General features: G+C 51.2%; 7 protein-coding genes across 7 annotated transcripts; 5 read left to right on the top strand and 2 right to left on the bottom strand.

The window, feature by feature from the left end:
* Positions 1-347: 347 nt before the first annotated feature.
* Positions 348-1622, bottom strand: ALT_5160 (dihydrofolate synthase; the record flags this gene model as incomplete). The annotated part of the gene is made up of 1 exon (XM_033555410.2): positions 348-1622. The coding sequence occupies one exon, from the start codon at positions 1620-1622 to the stop codon at positions 348-350; it is 1275 nt and encodes a 424-aa protein (XP_033411301.2).
* A 780-nt stretch (positions 1623-2402) lies between these two features.
* Positions 2403-3716, top strand: ALT_5159 (uncharacterized protein; the record flags this gene model as incomplete). The annotated part of the gene is made up of 1 exon (XM_033555411.2): positions 2403-3716. One exon carries the CDS (start codon positions 2403-2405, stop codon positions 3714-3716), a length of 1314 nt encoding a protein of 437 aa, XP_033411302.2.
* Positions 3717-4760: 1044 nt separating this feature from the next.
* Positions 4761-5396, top strand: ALT_5158 (kinase-related protein; the record flags this gene model as incomplete). The annotated part of the gene is made up of 1 exon (XM_033555412.1): positions 4761-5396. One exon carries the CDS (start codon positions 4761-4763, stop codon positions 5394-5396), a length of 636 nt encoding a protein of 211 aa, XP_033411303.1.
* A 727-nt stretch (positions 5397-6123) lies between these two features.
* Positions 6124-6770, top strand: ALT_5157 (putative GPI anchored cell wall protein; the record flags this gene model as incomplete). Its single annotated transcript, XM_033555413.2, has 3 exons — positions 6124-6221; positions 6290-6438; positions 6523-6770. The coding sequence occupies 3 exons, from the start codon at positions 6124-6126 to the stop codon at positions 6768-6770; spliced, it is 495 nt and encodes a 164-aa protein (XP_033411304.2).
* A 685-nt stretch (positions 6771-7455) lies between these two features.
* Positions 7456-10282, top strand: ALT_5156 (ribonucleotide-diphosphate reductase subunit RNR1; the record flags this gene model as incomplete). The annotated part of the gene is made up of 4 exons (XM_033555414.2): positions 7456-7474; positions 7606-7763; positions 7826-8766; positions 8821-10282. 4 exons carry the CDS (start codon positions 7456-7458, stop codon positions 10280-10282), a joined length of 2580 nt encoding a protein of 859 aa, XP_033411305.1.
* Positions 10283-13086: 2804 nt separating this feature from the next.
* Positions 13087-13893, top strand: ALT_5155 (RlpA-like double-psi beta-barrel domain-containing protein; the record flags this gene model as incomplete). The annotated part of the gene is made up of 1 exon (XM_033555415.1): positions 13087-13893. One exon carries the CDS (start codon positions 13087-13089, stop codon positions 13891-13893), a length of 807 nt encoding a protein of 268 aa, XP_033411306.1.
* A 789-nt stretch (positions 13894-14682) lies between these two features.
* ALT_5154 (sphingomyelin phosphodiesterase) lies at positions 14683-16687 on the bottom strand (the record flags this gene model as incomplete). The annotated part of the gene is made up of 3 exons (XM_033555416.1): positions 14683-16356; positions 16420-16506; positions 16562-16687. 3 exons carry the CDS (start codon positions 16685-16687, stop codon positions 14683-14685), a joined length of 1887 nt encoding a protein of 628 aa, XP_033411307.1.
* Between the last annotated feature and the right edge of the window lie 571 nt (positions 16688-17258).

Genomic DNA, 17258 nt, shown 5'->3' with positions numbered 1-17258 from the left:
CTGTTGCAGAAAAAGTAAAAAGCAATGTTTTGAACTTTTGCTTCTCCACAAGGGTCAGCTCCCGTACGGACCATGACGCAGCGACCGGCTCCTTCAGTATCTCCGATCAGCCTTATCAGAGCCGGTCTTACGATCTTGACGACCTAACGATATCAGTGGTATCCTGCTCAAGCTAACCATCGTTACAAGTGAGGGACTAATCTCCTTTGTCGTTTGCATTGTCTTCCTATGCCCAAAACGCCTTCGCAATGAAGTCTTCTCGCTCTTTGAGCATGATGATCGACTGGTCTATCTGCATGACATGGTAATATTTCCAAACGCTGCTCTAAAAAGGGTATCTCAAATTATTATGCTTCTAATGACCCCGGTATATTTCCAGCACTTTTGCGCGCCTCACGCAAGAGACGGTGAACGTCTGATACAAGGTACAGGCTCCCTGCAATTACCAAGGGGCACTCGCCAGCCTCGGTACAAGCCCAGTTGATGGCAGCAAGAACGTCCTCGCCAAATGTACGTACGTCTTGGACACCTGGAATTGATTGAATACAGAGAGCCAATTCTTCTGTATCCGCTGCTTTCACCCATGGCATTCCATCGACAGGACCGAATGCCGTGATAGCGATCTTATCCCCTGATTTGACTATCGAATGGAAGAGCGCGGTCACATCCTTCCCACGCGACGCGGCAATGACCCAAGTGATGTTACCCTGAGGACGCAAATTTTTGTCCACGTACTCTCCGAGAACCTCAGCCGACTGGCTATTGTGCGCACCGTCGAGCAAGACAGGCTCTTTGCGGGCGGTGAGAGGACTGAGGGAGATTTTCTGCAAACGTCCTGGCCACTCTACGTTTTTGAGGGAAGGCAGAAGCATGTCCATTTCGAGCTCTGGGCGAACCTTCGCTAGGGCGAGCCGAAGCGCTGATACCGCACAGGACATATTAGCCCGTTGATGACGCTGTAGATCAAGCTCCCTGAAGATACGGCCCAGAGATGGTGACTGGGAGCATATTGTATCAGGATGCGCGTAGACAGCATCGATCTTCAACTCATTAACACGATCTTCAAGGGTCCTAATCACTTCGGGAGCGTTGGTGCCGTCAACCACACATGGAATACCAGGCTTCAATATCCCGGCTTTCTCGCGGGTGATTAGTTCTAGCGTATCGCCCAGAAAGGCCTGATGATCCAGCCCAATTTTCGCAATGACCGACACCAATACATCGCTCAGCACATTCGTAGCATCCAAGCGACCACCCATTCCCACCTCGACTACACCGACCTCGACGTGTTCATGATTGAAGATCTCAAATGCCGTGGCAGTGAGCAGCTCAAACTCACTTGCCCCTATTCCCAGTGACTGATCCCTTAATCTGACTCTCTCCTCAATCTGGCGAAAAAGAGACTCCTGCACAACGCTCTCACCTATGGTGATGCAGTCCCATCGATCGATGAGATGAGGAGAAGTAAAGCGACCACAGCGTACACCACCCGCAGTCAGCATGTGCGACAAATAAGCACTAATGGAGCCTTTGCCATTGGTTCCAGCTATGTGAATGGCCTTCCATGACAGAGGAGTCTGTTGGAGAAGCCTAGATATGCGACCAAGACCGAGCTCAATCATTCCTCCGATCGTGTGACGTCTGTAGTTGTATCAGAAACAATCCTCATGATCAAGAACGATTCCGGGCTGGTTAGGCAGTCATGGAGTCAATCAAAGTCGGCTCAGACTCAAGGATTTCAAAATATGGTAAAAGAAATCGATATGAAACTGCTCAAGCTCAGCAGTGCAGATCTTTGCAACTTTCCGATCAATTTCGGCTGACTTGAGGGCTCGGAGGCCGGTTGACATAATTTGACTGCCGGGCGATAAGGATCTGATGCCTGAGTCCTGAGGCACCAGTTGATTTTCCCGAAATGAGGGGGCCTTACTCCGTAGCCGCTGAACTTCCCCTAAGGGAAACTCCGCGTGCTCCGTACTGCATTGTACGCACAGTTCTGTGGTTTTCGAGCGCCACATCCCAGCCTCCTTACGTTCCATAGTCGCAGCCTCAGGCGCGAATATCTTTGCCTCTGCTTCCCTGATGGAGCAAAGCTGAGATCTTGCCGCTTTCTCCATTAATTAGTCCACACTACGGAGGGCCTAACTTTACCCTGTACTCCGTTGTCTGTACAAGGGCAGACCATCATCATTATTCTTGCGCCCCCCTCCGCAAACGTCGCGCTTGTCTTTCTGAATAATTCACGACCTCTTGGCCGTGGCTTTCTTTCTAAAAGGCAGTTTTGATGGGATTATCTGAGGTTTATCTGCTAGATCCGCGTACACTTTCCAGTCATGGGTATCCCGTAAGTTTGACTAGTATTCTGATTTTCAACGCGCTCTGGGCCTGTCGCCTGTCGGCGCATGGGACAGCCACCCTTACTGATATGCGCGCGCAGAATGTACCGTGAGCCCTCTCCTGAGGCCAGCAAGAACAAACCCATTAAAGATCCTTCTGCCGCTGCGCGTTCTGCAATCCGTCGCCAGGCCACTATTCGTCGCCCATCGCGTCATAGTACTTCCACCTTACGAGGCGCCTCGTTACGTTCACCCTTCCCTCGTGAGATCGTAGACGAGATTGAGCGCGAGGCGCATGGGTTACAGCATCACATACGGTCTCCTGTCACAAATGCTACCTCCGGTGAAGATCCGTTCGATTTGAGTTCCATGATCAGCGATGCCAACAGGCGCGAGGCTGGTCAGCGCTTGCTGCACGAAGCGCTTCGCCATGGGCGTCCCGGCCAGCGATTGAGGATTCCGCGCAATACCTTTAATTCAAACTCGTATCGCCGCCTTTCGCCAGGGGTTGACTCTGGCCGCCGACAGAGCTCAGAGCATACTGCCGCTTTTACGCCAAGTTTTGCGCCTGCTATTGCATACCACAGAAGAGTATCTCCGCCGCCCCAGACGCGCCCAAGCCTTTCATCTTTCCCCCCAGAGGGTTATGAGGTCGTTGGGTCGACTGTACCCTTGCTAAGGCGAGTTGGTCGGCGGTCTGTCAACGAGGCCAACCGGACGATGCATCGTGACATGACTGTTGATGGTCTTGGTGACCGTCAACGCAGCATGAGTCCAGACGATGACGCTTCAAATGACGCGTGGGAAACCCTTTTGACTACAATTACGCCCGATGACAATCTTCCTAGCGCCGATTCTTCGTTTGCTTCAGCGTCGGCATCCGGGCTGAATGCATCAGGGAGCGCGGGGTCAAGAAATCCAGGAAGTTTTTCTCAGACACTTCCTAGCTCCCTCGATTCAAGTACAGCAAACGTGCGAATGGTGCTGGATCCGTACCCAGAATATATCAATCCATGTGACTATCCTAGTTCCACCGACTCTGATTCTGCATCGGAAGGAGATTTTAATCAGCTCTCTTTGTGGCGTCGCAACCGTCACCGAATGCACCAAATGGGTACTTCCAGACGCTCAGCTGACTTGCACTCAACAATGAGTAGCCATCCTCCTATTCCCACAATTTCATTCGCCTTTTCCAACTCTTCTACCGATCCAGAACTGCAGCAGATGCAAGCGATATTGGATCGACTTGCTCGTAGGGAAGTCATACCTGATGACTGGTGGGCAGCAGCCGGACTGTCTCCCGCCATTGGCCACAGGCTTGGCACAAACAACGGTTCCAATGAAACCGAAACTACGGATGCATCGGCTAGACCGTTATGAAAATGCTTATCTGATCTTTTGACCTGTGATATGATAATTCCTTCTTGGTTCTCGATCAAGGGCAATTGCTCGGGGTGTTTCCGGTCTCAGCGAGATGGATGATGGGCGTTCCTGGGTTTCCGAAGTTGGTTTCATTTCAATAGCTCGAGTGAGCGGAGCTCTTTGCTTTGGGTGTTGCTTGAGGGTCCTATAAATCGTGTCAGAATATCTGTGCACATATGCCCCAGTTGTTGCTGGTTCGCTGTTTAAACACAAAGAACAGTGATTTGCTCAGTCAAAACCGAGTGTTGTCTAAACTAGTGACTGAATATTCTCTGGAATCACGCTGGGACCTTAAAAAGACGTGCATGGCTAGTCCTCATGTTCCTGGAGGTTGAAGATCGGTCATTTAGCATTACTCGAAGCTCGGAATTTCGAATACCGATCAGCGATCATAATGTGCAACCCTGATTAAATTCGACTAGGTAAATTGCCCATTCATTTGGTCTTCTGTCTCTGTAGGCAACCCAATAAGCGATGATGTCTGTTAGAAGCCGTCGAGTCCTCTTGTGACGTAGCTGGGGTTTCCGCTGCTGCGAAGAGAGAACCCCACTCCAATGACCGAGCCCCGCCGATTGCGTTTATTTATCTCAACATTAGCTTCTCTAAGCTGCGATAAATTGTTATTTCGACATATATATGCATCTGTGTCCTGTTAGAACTTACCATAGAAGCACCTTTTGAGAGCAATTGGATACTATCCATTGCATTTTCCGATACCCGAGATACAGGGAGCTCTCACCCTGCCGTCTTTTTGTTGAAGTTCTCTCTGTTGATCTCGAGGTTGCATCTTAATCTGCGTCGACCCTCGACCTTTCACAGCATGGAGGAGCAAGTAGACAGACTAGTGGATAAAGTATGGAGTGAGTTTACTCAGCTGCATTTGACTTTTGATAGCCCATCCATCTCCGATGTCATATGCCAAACATTAATAAGCTTTGCTACATATAACTCACTACCTATGCCACAGAGAAGTTCCATTCTCTACCAGAAAATGCTCGCTTGATGATTGCTATCAGCGGCATTCCAGGTTCTGGGAAGACAGGTCTTGCCAGCATTATGGCCAATCGCATCAACCAGCTCTACTCAGAACAGTATGCAAATCAGCCGCCCATAGCGGCGGACATCCCTATGGATGGCTATCACCTCACACGAGCACAACTGGCTCAAATGCCGGATCCAGACTACGCTGCTGCGCGACGTGGTGCGGCTTTCACCTTTGACGGCGAGAAGTTTCTGAGGCTAGTGCAAGCATTGAGGGAGCCGACAACGTCGGAAACGAGCATATTGTACGCTCCAAGCTTCGATCATGCGGTGAAGGATCCGGTTGACGACGATATACCCATTTCTCCGACGAGCAGAATAATATTCTTTGAGGGAAACTACCTCAGTTTGAACAAGGAGCCGTGGAGCTCTGCGGCAAAGCTCATGGATGAGCTGTGGTTCGTTGAGGTCGATTTTGAAACTGCTCGGAAGAGGCTAGTCCGGCGACATGTTCAAGCAGGCATCGCAAAGGATGAAGCTGAGGCGGACAAACGGGCGATGGAGAACGATCTCGTCAACGGACGGGAGATTGTGGATAACAGGATGGACGTTCAAGAGATTATTACCAGTTACTATGATACCCGGTGGGATAGGTGATTGCCCTATCGTTCTAGATCAATGGCCATGTTTCGTTTTGGGCGTTCCGACCATATACAACCACCACATGATGACTCTTTATGGCCTCTGGGCCCCTGTCAATTTGCATTATGACTTACGTGCTGAGAATCAGGACTACTTATTTAGGCCTGCTTCCTAAAAGAAATATGAAAGCAAGTAACGCTCACCACCCCAGATACCAAATCGGCACAAGACATGTGGGTAACCTCCACTGTATCAGTAAGGGTGACTGTGTATAGAATATATTACATAAGCCTAACTTCCCAAGATGCTCCACCAATCGCGTCGCAGCTCTCTAACCACATCCAGGATTACCTGTGCCGTATGGTAAGATTGGTGTTGGGCAACAAATTACCTAGGTTGCTCAGGGACTATCGATCGGCAGGGTCATAACTGTTTTGAGACACAAGGCGCTCCGCGAAGGTCGTTTGCCCCCTAAGATTCCCGCTTTGCTTCTCCAACTGATGATGATTCTGCTTTGAGATCTTTATCCATTCTACTGATTGTTGTCTGTCGCTCTTTACGCAGACATTCATTTGATTCATATTTCTCAACCTACACTCTTTCAATAGAATCGTACAGTCGCTCTTTGTTTACAATCTTGTCACTCATTCACCTTACCATATTTGCTTCTACGGGTCTTCACTCCTGATCATATAACTCGTATTGTTACCTTTGTTCGAAGTCTCGACGCTCAACCATCAAAATGTTCTTCTCGAAGTCTACTTTCGTTCTCTCATTCTTGGCACTGGGCAACATTGTCGCTGCTGCGCAGACACCTGCCTGCCTTCTCTCGGTTGTAGGGTACGCTTGATCCGATCCTTGAATGTGGTATTGGCAAAGGGACCATTAGCTGATACCTGCGACAACAGAGCTGAGAAGAATCCCGCCGACCTCAAGGCTGTGTGCGTTACCAATGGCGATGATGTGCAGAAAAAGATCGCGGACATTTGTGGTGATAGCGAGCAAGCAGCCCTGACGTGGTTCGCTGACACCTGCGACGCTGCAGGCTACAAAGTTGGTATGTTCTCCAAGGCGCATCAAGGCGCATCGCAGGATTTCAGAATGATAAATTGGCCACATCATTAACGACACATTTCTCAAGATATCAAATCCTCTACGAGTACCTCTGAATCTGCTACCGGAACTTCCACTAAGGGCTCGGCATCTAACACCGGTTTCGTCACTGCTACTGCGACTGGATCTTCTAGCTCTGGAGAGAGCAAGTCCGGAACTTCTAGCTCCAGCGCCGCGTCGACTTCCCAGACCGTCTCCGCTGGCTCTTCTGATCGACAGGTCTCCGCAGCTGCCTTTGCGGCTGTCGTCTTCTTCGGCTTTGCTGCGACCCTGTAGAGGTGTGATCTATAAGAAATGCTCATCTGATCGACAGTTGCACTGCGACATTTGCGAATCGGCTTTTCATTGCTTCATTTTTGTTCTGTCCATTCTAGTTCGAGTCATGGATTGACTCTGAACCGTCTCATAGAAGAGTACATATATCTGTACAAACAGAGATTATTTTCTGTCCTCTGTAAAACTCAGCCTGCATGATCTGATGGTTCGTTGAAGTACCATCGAAAACGAGTCTTATTTCGCGGTGTCAAGAAGGGAACCTTGCACAATCAATCACAAATAAACAAGCAATCCCTCTATAAATCACGTGACTGCGCTTCTGCGCGTTCCCGGCCCACCGTAGTTCTGACAAATCTGGGATTGATTACAAAGGATGCAGTATCTTCAAGGGGATACCATTTAGTCCAAACACGAAAATTCGCGTCAATACTCAGGAGGGTACGCGTTCGCCCTGGCGACATATCAAATACCTCTGCCCCTCCGACTTCTTTTCCTCTCATGTCTCCCTTCGATCCCTTTACTCAACATCCTTCTCTTAGATTACGAACCCTTCATTCATTTCTTCATCCTTTAGATTCAACAGTAAGCATTTGAGTACCTTCCTCACCTCCTGTATATCGTTATACCCCGTTGCACATTTTCTCCTTCATCACCCTCGACCTCGAGTCCTCTAATATCAGTCACAATGTTTGTCTACAAGAGAGGTAAGAATTCGATGATCCAGATTCATAGTCTTTCTTTACCCTAGTTCACGACAGGGAGTTTTCAACTCTCCCTGGCGGATTGGTTTCTTGCCACTGGTCATCGACCTCTTGCTGACATGGGAAATCTTTAGACGGACGCAAAGAACGCGTACAGTTCGACAAGATCACTGCACGTGTATCAAGACTGTGCTATGGCCTTGATCCTGAACACGTCGATGCTGCTGCTATCACGCAGAAGGTCATCTCTGGTGTCTACCAGGGTGTCACCACTGTTGAGCTGGATAACTTGGTATGGCTTATAACCCATTCAAATGATGGAAGACAGCTGCTTATTCGTCGTTCATTTTACAGGCTGCCGAGACTGCTGCGTACATGACCGTCACTCACCCCGATTATGCCATCCTAGCTGCCCGTATAGCCGTTTCCAACCTCCACAAGCAAACCAAGAAGCAGTTCTCGCTGGTCATCTCGGATCTCTACCACTATGTCAACCCCAAGAACAGGCAGCCCGCGCCAATGATCTCGAAAGAGACGTATGAAATTGTCATGAAACATGCTGATGAGCTCAACTCTGCTATTGTATACGATCGTGATTTCAACTACAACTTTTTCGGCTTCAAGACACTCGAGCGGTCCTACCTGCTGCGAATCAACGGCAAGGTTGCTGAGCGTCCCCAGCACTTGTTAATGCGTGTTGCTGTTGGCATTCACGGTAGCAATATCGAAAAGGCCATTGAGACCTACCATCTCATGTCCCAGAAATACTTCACTCATGCTTCTCCTACTCTGTTCAATGCTGGTACTCCCCAGCCCCAGCTGGCGTCTTGCTTCCTCGTCGATATGAAGGAGGATAGCATCGAGGGTATCTACGACACCCTAAAGACTTGTGCCATGATCTCGAAGACCGCCGGCGGTATTGGCCTTAATGTTCACCGCATCCGTGCCACAGGCTCCTACATTGGTGGCACCAACGGTTCTTCTAACGGTATTGTTCCCATGCTTCGCGTGTTCAACAACACTGCGCGATATGTCGACCAGGGAGGAAACAAGCGCCCTGGCGCTTTTGCTATTTACCTCGAGCCTTGGCACGCCGATGTCTTCGAGTTCTTGGATCTTCGCAAGAACCACGGTAAGGAGGAAGTCAGAGCCCGTGATCTGTTCTACGCTCTGTGGACCCCTGATCTGTTCATGAAGCGAGTTGAGTCCAACGGTGACTGGACTCTATTCTGCCCCAATGAAGCCCCTGGCCTGGCAGATGTTTATGGCGACGAGTTTGATGCTCTTTATGAACAGTGAGTTTGCGCTGTGGCCAACAGTCCTGTGGTTATGTGCTAATCGTTGAATAGATACGAGAAGGAAGGCCGTGGCCGTAAGACCATCAAAGCTCAAAAGCTTTGGTATGCTATTCTTGAGGCTCAGACCGAGACTGGCAACCCCTTCATGCTTTACAAGGATGCCTGCAACAAGAAGAGCAATCAGAAGAACCTGGGAACTATTCGCAGCTCCAATCTTTGCACGGAGATCATTGAGTACAGTGCTCCTGATGAAGTTGCTGTCTGCAATCTGGCTTCTCTCGCGCTTCCTACTTTCGTCGATGCGGCCCGTGGAGAGTACGACTTCGGCAAGCTGCACGAGGTTGTGCAGGTCTTGGTCCGCAACTTGAACAAGATTATTGACATCAACTACTACCCTGTTCCCGAGGCCAAGAAGAGTAACATGCGCCATCGCCCCATTGCTCTTGGTGTCAATGGTTTGGCCGATGCCTTCCTTGCCCTGCGTCTGCCATTCGACTCTGCCGAGGCCAGACAGCTAAACACCCAGATTTTTGAGACCATCTATCACGGTGCTTTGACTGCTTCGTGTGAGCTGGCCAAGGAGTTTGGTCCTTATGAAACCTACGAGGGCTCCCCCGTTTCTCAAGGTATTCTCCAGTATGACATGTGGGACAGAACCCCCACGGACCTCTGGGACTGGGATTCTCTGAAGGCGAAGATTGCCCAGCACGGTGTTCGCAACAGTTTGTTGGTAGCACCGATGCCCACTGCAAGCACCAGTCAGATTCTGGGCTTCAACGAATGTTTCGAGCCTTACACCTCGAACATCTACTCTCGCCGTGTTCTTGCTGGTGAGTTCCAGGTCGTCAACCCCTGGCTTCTCAAGGATCTTGTCGACCTTGGTCTGTGGTCGGACAACATGAAGAACCGTATCATCGCAGATGGTGGCTCCGTTCAGAACATTCCCAACATCCCCGCCGATATCAAGGCTCTTTACAAGACCGTGTGGGAAATCTCTCAGCGTACCATCCTGCAAATGGCCGCCGACCGTGGTGCTTTCATTGACCAGTCTCAGTCTCTCAACATTCACCTGAAGGAGCCTACCATGGGCAAGCTCACCAGTATGCACTTTGCTGGGTGGAAGATGGGTCTGAAGACTGGCATGTACTACCTGCGTACCATGGCTGCCTCCGCTCCCATCCAGTTTACTGTTGATCAGGAGCAACTCAAGGTTGCCGATACCAACGTTGCTCGGGCCAATGCTGCCTACAAGAAGAGAGCCGCTGGGTCCGTCTCCACCACATACTCTGCTGTTCCTCGTACAACGAGCGCTCCGCTCAATGGTCACAGTGAGGACGGCAGCCCGCGAGCTCTTGTTGCCGACGTCACCGCAGATGGTGAAACCGTGGTGAATGGCTCCCAGGAGGAAGACGATGAGCAGGAGAGCGGCGAGCGTGAGAGCGACATTTACTCTCAAAAGGTTCTTCAGTGCAGCATCGAAAACAAGGAGGCTTGTCTGATGTGCCAAGGCTAGTCGGGGTGGGTTATGGTAATTGATTGCAGGCGCTTGAGGCGCTTCTATTTGGTACAGTTTCTGATGTATTTATATTATGAGCTTGATGGTCCCTTTCTTATGTTGGCTCTTCTCTGGCAATACTGGCAAACTTTTCATGTTACTCTTCATATGTTATTTGTTTGGAGGAAAAAGGGTTTTCGTGTACTTAGATCCTAACTGGTCGATTGTTACGGTGCAGTATGTTGTCGTGTCTCGACTCGGATGAATAGGAATGAATTTTTTTTTTTTAAGTCCATGACACACTCTTTCCTCTTTTGTCCTCATATCTTAAGTAATGATGTGTCAGTAGATGGAGTGGGTCAACGAACGATGGGATGCTTGGAATATGAAGTGGAAGCATTTTGCGTCCAATCGTGCAAACAGCCACTGAGGGCAGACTGGATCTACCGCGTATGGATCAAGCAAGTGGCCCCTACGTAATTAGCACCTTAGAACTCCGTATTTCAGACAGCAATCTACATACTTAGACAAAACCGATGGATTGCAAATCCTGCAGCTTGGTCGATTTAATTAAGAGCTGCAGGGACAAGTGTCCAGACTCGACGCTAGACCGTCTAGATTTTTGTGTCATGAACGGCCTGGAGGTCAAGGCTCGTGAATCTTGCCAGTCCAGTTTGTTAACAGTTGCCACAGACGGACAGATCCGGTGGAGAGTTTGTCTGTTTTCTTTGATGAGGGGCGCCATGGAATATCGTCACTGTCAGGATCTGTAGGGTGTACTTCGGACCGAGGGGTAGAGTTACTACAAAGAGACTCACAGACACACACAGACACACACACAACCTCCTCCCCCACCTCCTCTAAAAGACAAAAAATTCTCAATAAAATATCTAAGAATGATGTACTGAACGAGTATGAAATATTCCATTGATCTGAGTCGAGACCTGCGAGAATCAGACCATTTCTCGTCTGTGTCAAGGGTGTTCTGCCTATTGACAGTCCCCGTCAAAGTCCGACAGTCCCGCCAGTGGACTGAATAGTTTAGTTTATTGGACAGTTGTGTTGTCAAGTCCTGATTCTAGATTCTGGACGCCACCAGTCGAAAAGATGTAATAAGGATGACGATGAGTCTGCGAACTTTGACCCAGTACATCGGTTACATCCGCAAATCATGATGGTTGCTGCTGCGTTGTTGTCTCAATTGGCAAGTGGCAGCCAGTGTTGGACTGGTGTGCCTGGGTGGCGTGCACAGTGTCTCGTACCTGACCAGTACTCCCGGTCTGCACAGGGGACCACCTAAGAACACATGTCAGACGGTCGAAAAGTGGCCGGATACGAATCGGATTTTCTCGTCGTTGGTTCTGCTGTTTGCCTCATTACGAGTGGTCGGGTTCGTATCCCTGAACCCTGTTGGTGGAGATGAGGCCTGTCTTTCGAGAGCTCGGCTCGGGTTGTAAGGAAAAAGACTCTCTTGTGTCATCCAGCATCAAGCAAGTTACAGATTGGATTCATGTTCAAGAACAAAAAAAGATCATACACAGCCTCCTATGTTTCATTATTGTGCGAAAGGATTGTGGCTGACGCTGAGGCGCATCCAGATTCAGGCACCGAAGGGAGGTCTTTGTTAGTGGAAACCAGAGGCGACGAACGAAATGAATTAGTTCCTCAATCAGCCAATCATAACCTGTATGCTCACCACTCCTAGCTTTATTAGGCTTAGAGTTGATGAGAGTTAACACCAAGCAGGGGTGCCTCACCGGCGACTTTCCCTTTGAGCCAATCAGCCAATCGCTCTCGATTTCCGACGCCTCCGAATTCAGGTACCCGCTCAGCCTGAAATTTCATCTCAATCACACGTCATACTGGCATCTTACTGGTGAGCATCGAGCCATCGACAGATCAAAAAGTATCCAGTCGATGCGTTGGTCGGCAGAGTCAGGTACCATTGGTGAGCTGGCCAGTTTGGCTGATGTTCCAAGGTTACGAGCTCTCCCCGTATGACCAGAAACCAGAGCAACCTATTACTGGGAAACGGCCCGGCCCAAGAATGCTGGCAACCACTTCATGGTATTACCTACGGTGCCTGAATCTCACCCTCAACAGTGAGAGGATTGGGGGCACTGGGAGAGAACGGTGGGTGGGTGGGACCAGACAGCCTTAAAAGCAGTCTGATTTGTCCAGCAAAACCCACCACGCATTGCAGACAGGTTGTGATCCATGGGTTCATCCCATGCTGGCCAGTATCCATGAATTTTATCACTGGTCCACTGACCCACTGGGCCCGCAGGTAACAATCAGTAAATCAGTATTGTTTTTGTGTGGGTAATGAGAGTATTATTGCTCATTTTCACTTGCCATACCCTTAGACCCTACCTTAGTTAGTAGGAAGTCCCTTAGTGAGAGGCTAACAATTACCCTGCTCTACCCTGTTCTGGTTAGTCTGACACTGTTGGAGAGTCTCGACTCTCGATGCCTGGAAGACATGGCGACTTGCTAGTCCATTCCCAGGTGGATTCTCTTAAATACTGAATTCCTCCCTCCGCGCCAATTTCCCTCTCTCTTCTCCCCTTCGTCTACCACCACAGTCCTTCCCTTTGACAGCTTCCTGTCGTTCCTTCATTCCAGTCTCCAGCCTTCTCTTGAAGCATCAGTCGATATTTCATACTGCTGCGCAGTCTCTGTCTGTCTATCTGACTGAACCCCATTCCTTCCTTCACTCAATCAATCTATCAAAAACCCAGTCGATAAATCCGACAAACCACCTTCTCTACAAAAGAACACTTGCGTTGAATCACTTGGATTTCAATATCAATACTCTCGCAATGGCTCCCATCTTCAAGCCCCTTGCGCTCGCTAGCGCTCTTCTCGCTGCCATCAGCTCGGCCGCCCCTGTCGACCTTAACAAGCGTGAAATGGACGTGGTGTGGACAACCGTCACCACTGTCGTCTGGACCACCGTCGATGTGACCACTACCATCTACCCTACTCCGCAGGCTCCCACTCCTCCTGTCGTTGAGTCTACCCCGACCGCGACCCCGTCACCTGCTCCCGAGCAGCCAAAGCCGATCGAGGCCTCGACGCAGCCCGAGACCCCTGAGCCTCAGCCCTCTCCTGAGCCTCAGCCCGCCCAGCCTTCTGTCGCTGCTGCTGCTGCTGCTCCTGCTGTTCCCGCCCCTGAGGAGCCGGCTCCTCAGCCTGCGACTCCTTCCACTTCTACTACTACCCAGGCTGCCCCGTCCGCCTCGCCCGCTGCTAACAGCGGCAACAGCGGCAGCACTGAAAAAGCCGTCAGCAGCGGATACAGTGGTCCCTGCTCCAAGGACTCCCCCTGCGTTGGCCAGCTCACGTACTACGACACGGCTACCTCCGCCAGCGCTCCCAGCAGCTGCGGTATGACCAACGACGGCTTTTCCGAGAACGTGGTCGCGCTTCCTGTGGGCATTATGACCGACGCTGACTGCGGCAAGACCGTGACCATCACCTACAACGGTATCACCAAGACTGCTACCGCCGTGGACAAGTGCATGGGTTGCAAGTCCACCGATCTCGACGCTTCCCGGCACTTGTTCGGCGAGCTGGCTGATTTCGGTGCAGGCCGTATCAACGGCATGTCGTGGTACTTCAACTAAAGCGTTGATCGCTTCCTTGAATTAAAGGGCTGTAGCATGTTTGGACTTTGGACAATTTTCTCTTCCTCCGTTTCTTAAACTTATCTTCTTCCACTCTTTTGACCATTTTATACCAAGAGAATCCATGGGCCACGTTGGCCTCGCGGATCGATTTATGTTCATGTTCATAAAACGTTGGTCATCTTCTTCAAGAGCCAAATGCTTTTTTTTCCCCTTCTTGCTGCAATGAGACAAGCGAGGAAGCAGCAAATCCGAGCACGCAATCGCTTCATTTCCGGCCAGCTCGGAATGGCGACTGCAGTCCTTTGTTCTCCTTATTCTTTCTTCTACGACGACTACGATCAGATCAACGGCACGGGAAAAACACACACAGACACGGGAGGTCTAGGCGCAACAGGTTGCGATACGATTGGACGAGAATCCGGAAATTCCGCCCATCATCATATCCAACGAACGGCAGTTTATTCTTAGATTAGGAACTATGTTTTACCGTTTACGAACAATGATAGAAAAGTTTGTTCTTCAGCTTAGGCAACAGCTTTTTCACCTGACCCGTAGTATTGAATTTTAGGCCTAATTGGGTTTGGTTTGCGAGGCTGAGGAGATTGACTAACACCTTGGTCTCGTAGGTCGCTTTACAGCCCTTCTCGTATGGATCATCAGGGGCATGGTCACCATGTCTAATCTTGACGATCACGTGCCCTTCCGTACTCCGTATGTACCGAGTAGAGTACGTAGACTAAATACTAATCCTCCGTAAGTTCTAGATATAGGTAGACAATGGAACAACTAGATATACAGTTCAGCCCGCTGCAAAAGCAACTTCTGCAAGTCATCCGTCTCCCGTATCACGGCCGCCAACACCCTCGCCAGCCCGCCCTCCTCGCACTGCGGCCGAGCGGAATGCACGTGCACTTGCGAGCCAGGGGCAGGGGCAGGGGCAGCACCGCCGAGGTTCAGGCCGTCGTCGCGCTTGGTAATGGACAGGGTGCCGCGCACACAGCCATACTGCGCGTCTGCAGCCCGCAGCGAGCAGATCTGGTCACGTGCGCACTGTTCGTTGCATTCGGGCACGTTGAACCCGCGGGTTGTGCGTGCCCACCACGCCTGGAAGACGGAGGGGTCGGTTTCCATGAGGGCCGTGACGTTGTGCCAGAAGGCTGGGGTGAGTTCGGCGGTTGGGTCGGTGACGGGTGGGTTGAGGAGGGAGCCGTAACTTTCCTTGGCGGAGTAGTATTTGTTCCATTCGGGGCTGGTCTCGGTGGAGATGTTGGCGGTGTAGACGGTGTAGTCTAGCACGGCAAAGGTTACCGGGTCGATGTCGTAGATGCGAAAGGCCGGGGGTCCCGAGGTCGGGGTCAGCGAGGGGGTGATGTAGCCGACGGCGGAGGCGGAGTCCGCGCTTGGGTGCGCCGGGTCGGCGTAGGAGACCTGGAAGAGGTCGGTGTGCGTGTGGCCGAAGAACAGGGCGGCGATGGTGGCGTCGTACCGCTGGATGATCTGGTCGAGGTAGTGCGAGTAGTCGTGCAGGGTGTCGGTACCGCCCGTGGGGATGTGCGCGATGAGCCAGACGCGCTGGCCCGCCGTCTCAGCGGCCTGCAGCTCGGAGATGAGCCAGGCGAGTTGCCCGTTCGGATCGTACTCCATCGGTTCCTGGTAGGCGTAGAAGTTGTACGTGTAGTAGAAGACGCTGTTATATGAGATGATGCGCAGCTTGCCTCCCGGGTGGATGGCCGAGTAGGATCCGAACTGGTCGGTCGCGTGCACGACAGGCGCGGATAGCGGACCGCCCACCAGGTTCGTCCAGTCTTCGGCGAGGGCGTCGTAGGCCCATTGCGGGTTGTGGGAGACGGGAATGCGCTCGGAGGGGAAGAGGTTGACGGGCGCGGTGTCGTGGTTGCCCAGTGCGGCGTAGACAAGACCCAGTTGGTCCAGGAGGCTGTATGTCGCATTGAGATCGTGCAGTACTTCGGTCTGGTTGACGGACCAGACATCATGGGGGACCACGTCCCCGGTGTAAATAGAAAAGGCCGGGTCCATGGCGGCGATGGCGGCCATCATGCTCTCCTCGAGCCGAAGCGGCGGGTCGCATTTGGGATGACCGTACGGACCACAAGGGAACAAGGTCTTTCCGGGGGCGTCATTCTCGGTATACGCACGGCAGCAGATGGGCTTGGAGCATTCGTAGTTGGCGCCGGTCTCGTAGGCCCGATCCACGTGCGTGTCGCTAATATGCGCGACCCGGATCGGAGGCTGGCGGCTCGGAGGGGGGCGATGCGTCGAGGGTTTGGGGACGGGAAAGGAGATGTTGTACGGTCGAACCTCGGGATAGTCGCAGAGGCCAACCATCTGCGAACAGAACGATTTCGAGGTATGCGAGCCCACTTTGAGCTGCTTAAGGACGTAATATGCGGCGGGCCCTTCGGCTCTGATGATACCAGCACAGACGTCGGGGTCCTCCACCTGACAGAGCAGTCAGGGTTTTGGGTGCCAAAGTCTCATCTGCTATGCTTGACAATGACATACCTTGGCCAGCTTGCACACATCGGTCAGGACATTGATCAAGACATTCGGACCGAGACCAGCGACCAGCTTGAGAGTTCCCAAGAGTCCCTGTCACAGATCAATTGCTATCCAGATTTCTCGAGACTTGTAACTGAGAACAGACCTCGCAACCAGCACAGGTGATTGTCTCTTTGATTTCATCCCAAATCGTGTTGGCCCAGTTCTCGCCAGAGGCGCCGTGAATGGTAGCCAGTGAGGCGAGAGCAGCAACAAAAGTGGTCAATCTCATTCTGATCCAAGGTCTCCAAGTAAGTTAGCCCGAATATTCCAGGCGCGGATCCCTGCTTATGGCGAGAGATTTCAGCTGAGCAGGCCGTCATCTTATAGATGGCTGTCAATCCAGGTGGAGCCTCGTTTAGCAGCATTTCTGCAGAAAGTCGTCCACAGAATTTTGCAGACCGACGGAATCCGGCACAGATCATAGCTGTGAAGAGCGCAAAGGTTACATCGATAAGTCTTGGTTCCCTCGGAGGTAGAGAGTCGATTAAGCTGGGAAGTCGAGATTGATAGCAGCGTAGCAGCCATGTGATGAAAAAACAACATGCGGGGGTAGGAGACAGTCTCCACATTAGAGTCGCATCTGGAGGTTAAGCGAGGATCTCTGCATCTTCATCGCAGATTCATTACTAACAGTAATCAGATGATCGATCTAGACTGCGATGTTCTATGTGAAGGAGAGGAGAATTCCCTGGTCGTCGAGTAGTGATGGGATGAACATATCGTCGAAGCGATCGATATGCGGTCCTTCGAGAAATGTCCGCCATCAACAGAAAATACAGAGGCATTTGCCCAATGAGACA

Source organism: Aspergillus lentulus (assembly GCF_001445615.1).
Source record: "Aspergillus lentulus DNA, contig: Alt09, strain: IFM 54703, whole genome shotgun sequence".
In the NCBI taxonomy this organism is placed as follows: domain Eukaryota; kingdom Fungi; phylum Ascomycota; class Eurotiomycetes; order Eurotiales; family Aspergillaceae; genus Aspergillus; species Aspergillus lentulus.
Note: the sequence above shows the minus strand (reverse complement) of the source record. Positions and strands in the feature narration are given on the sequence as shown.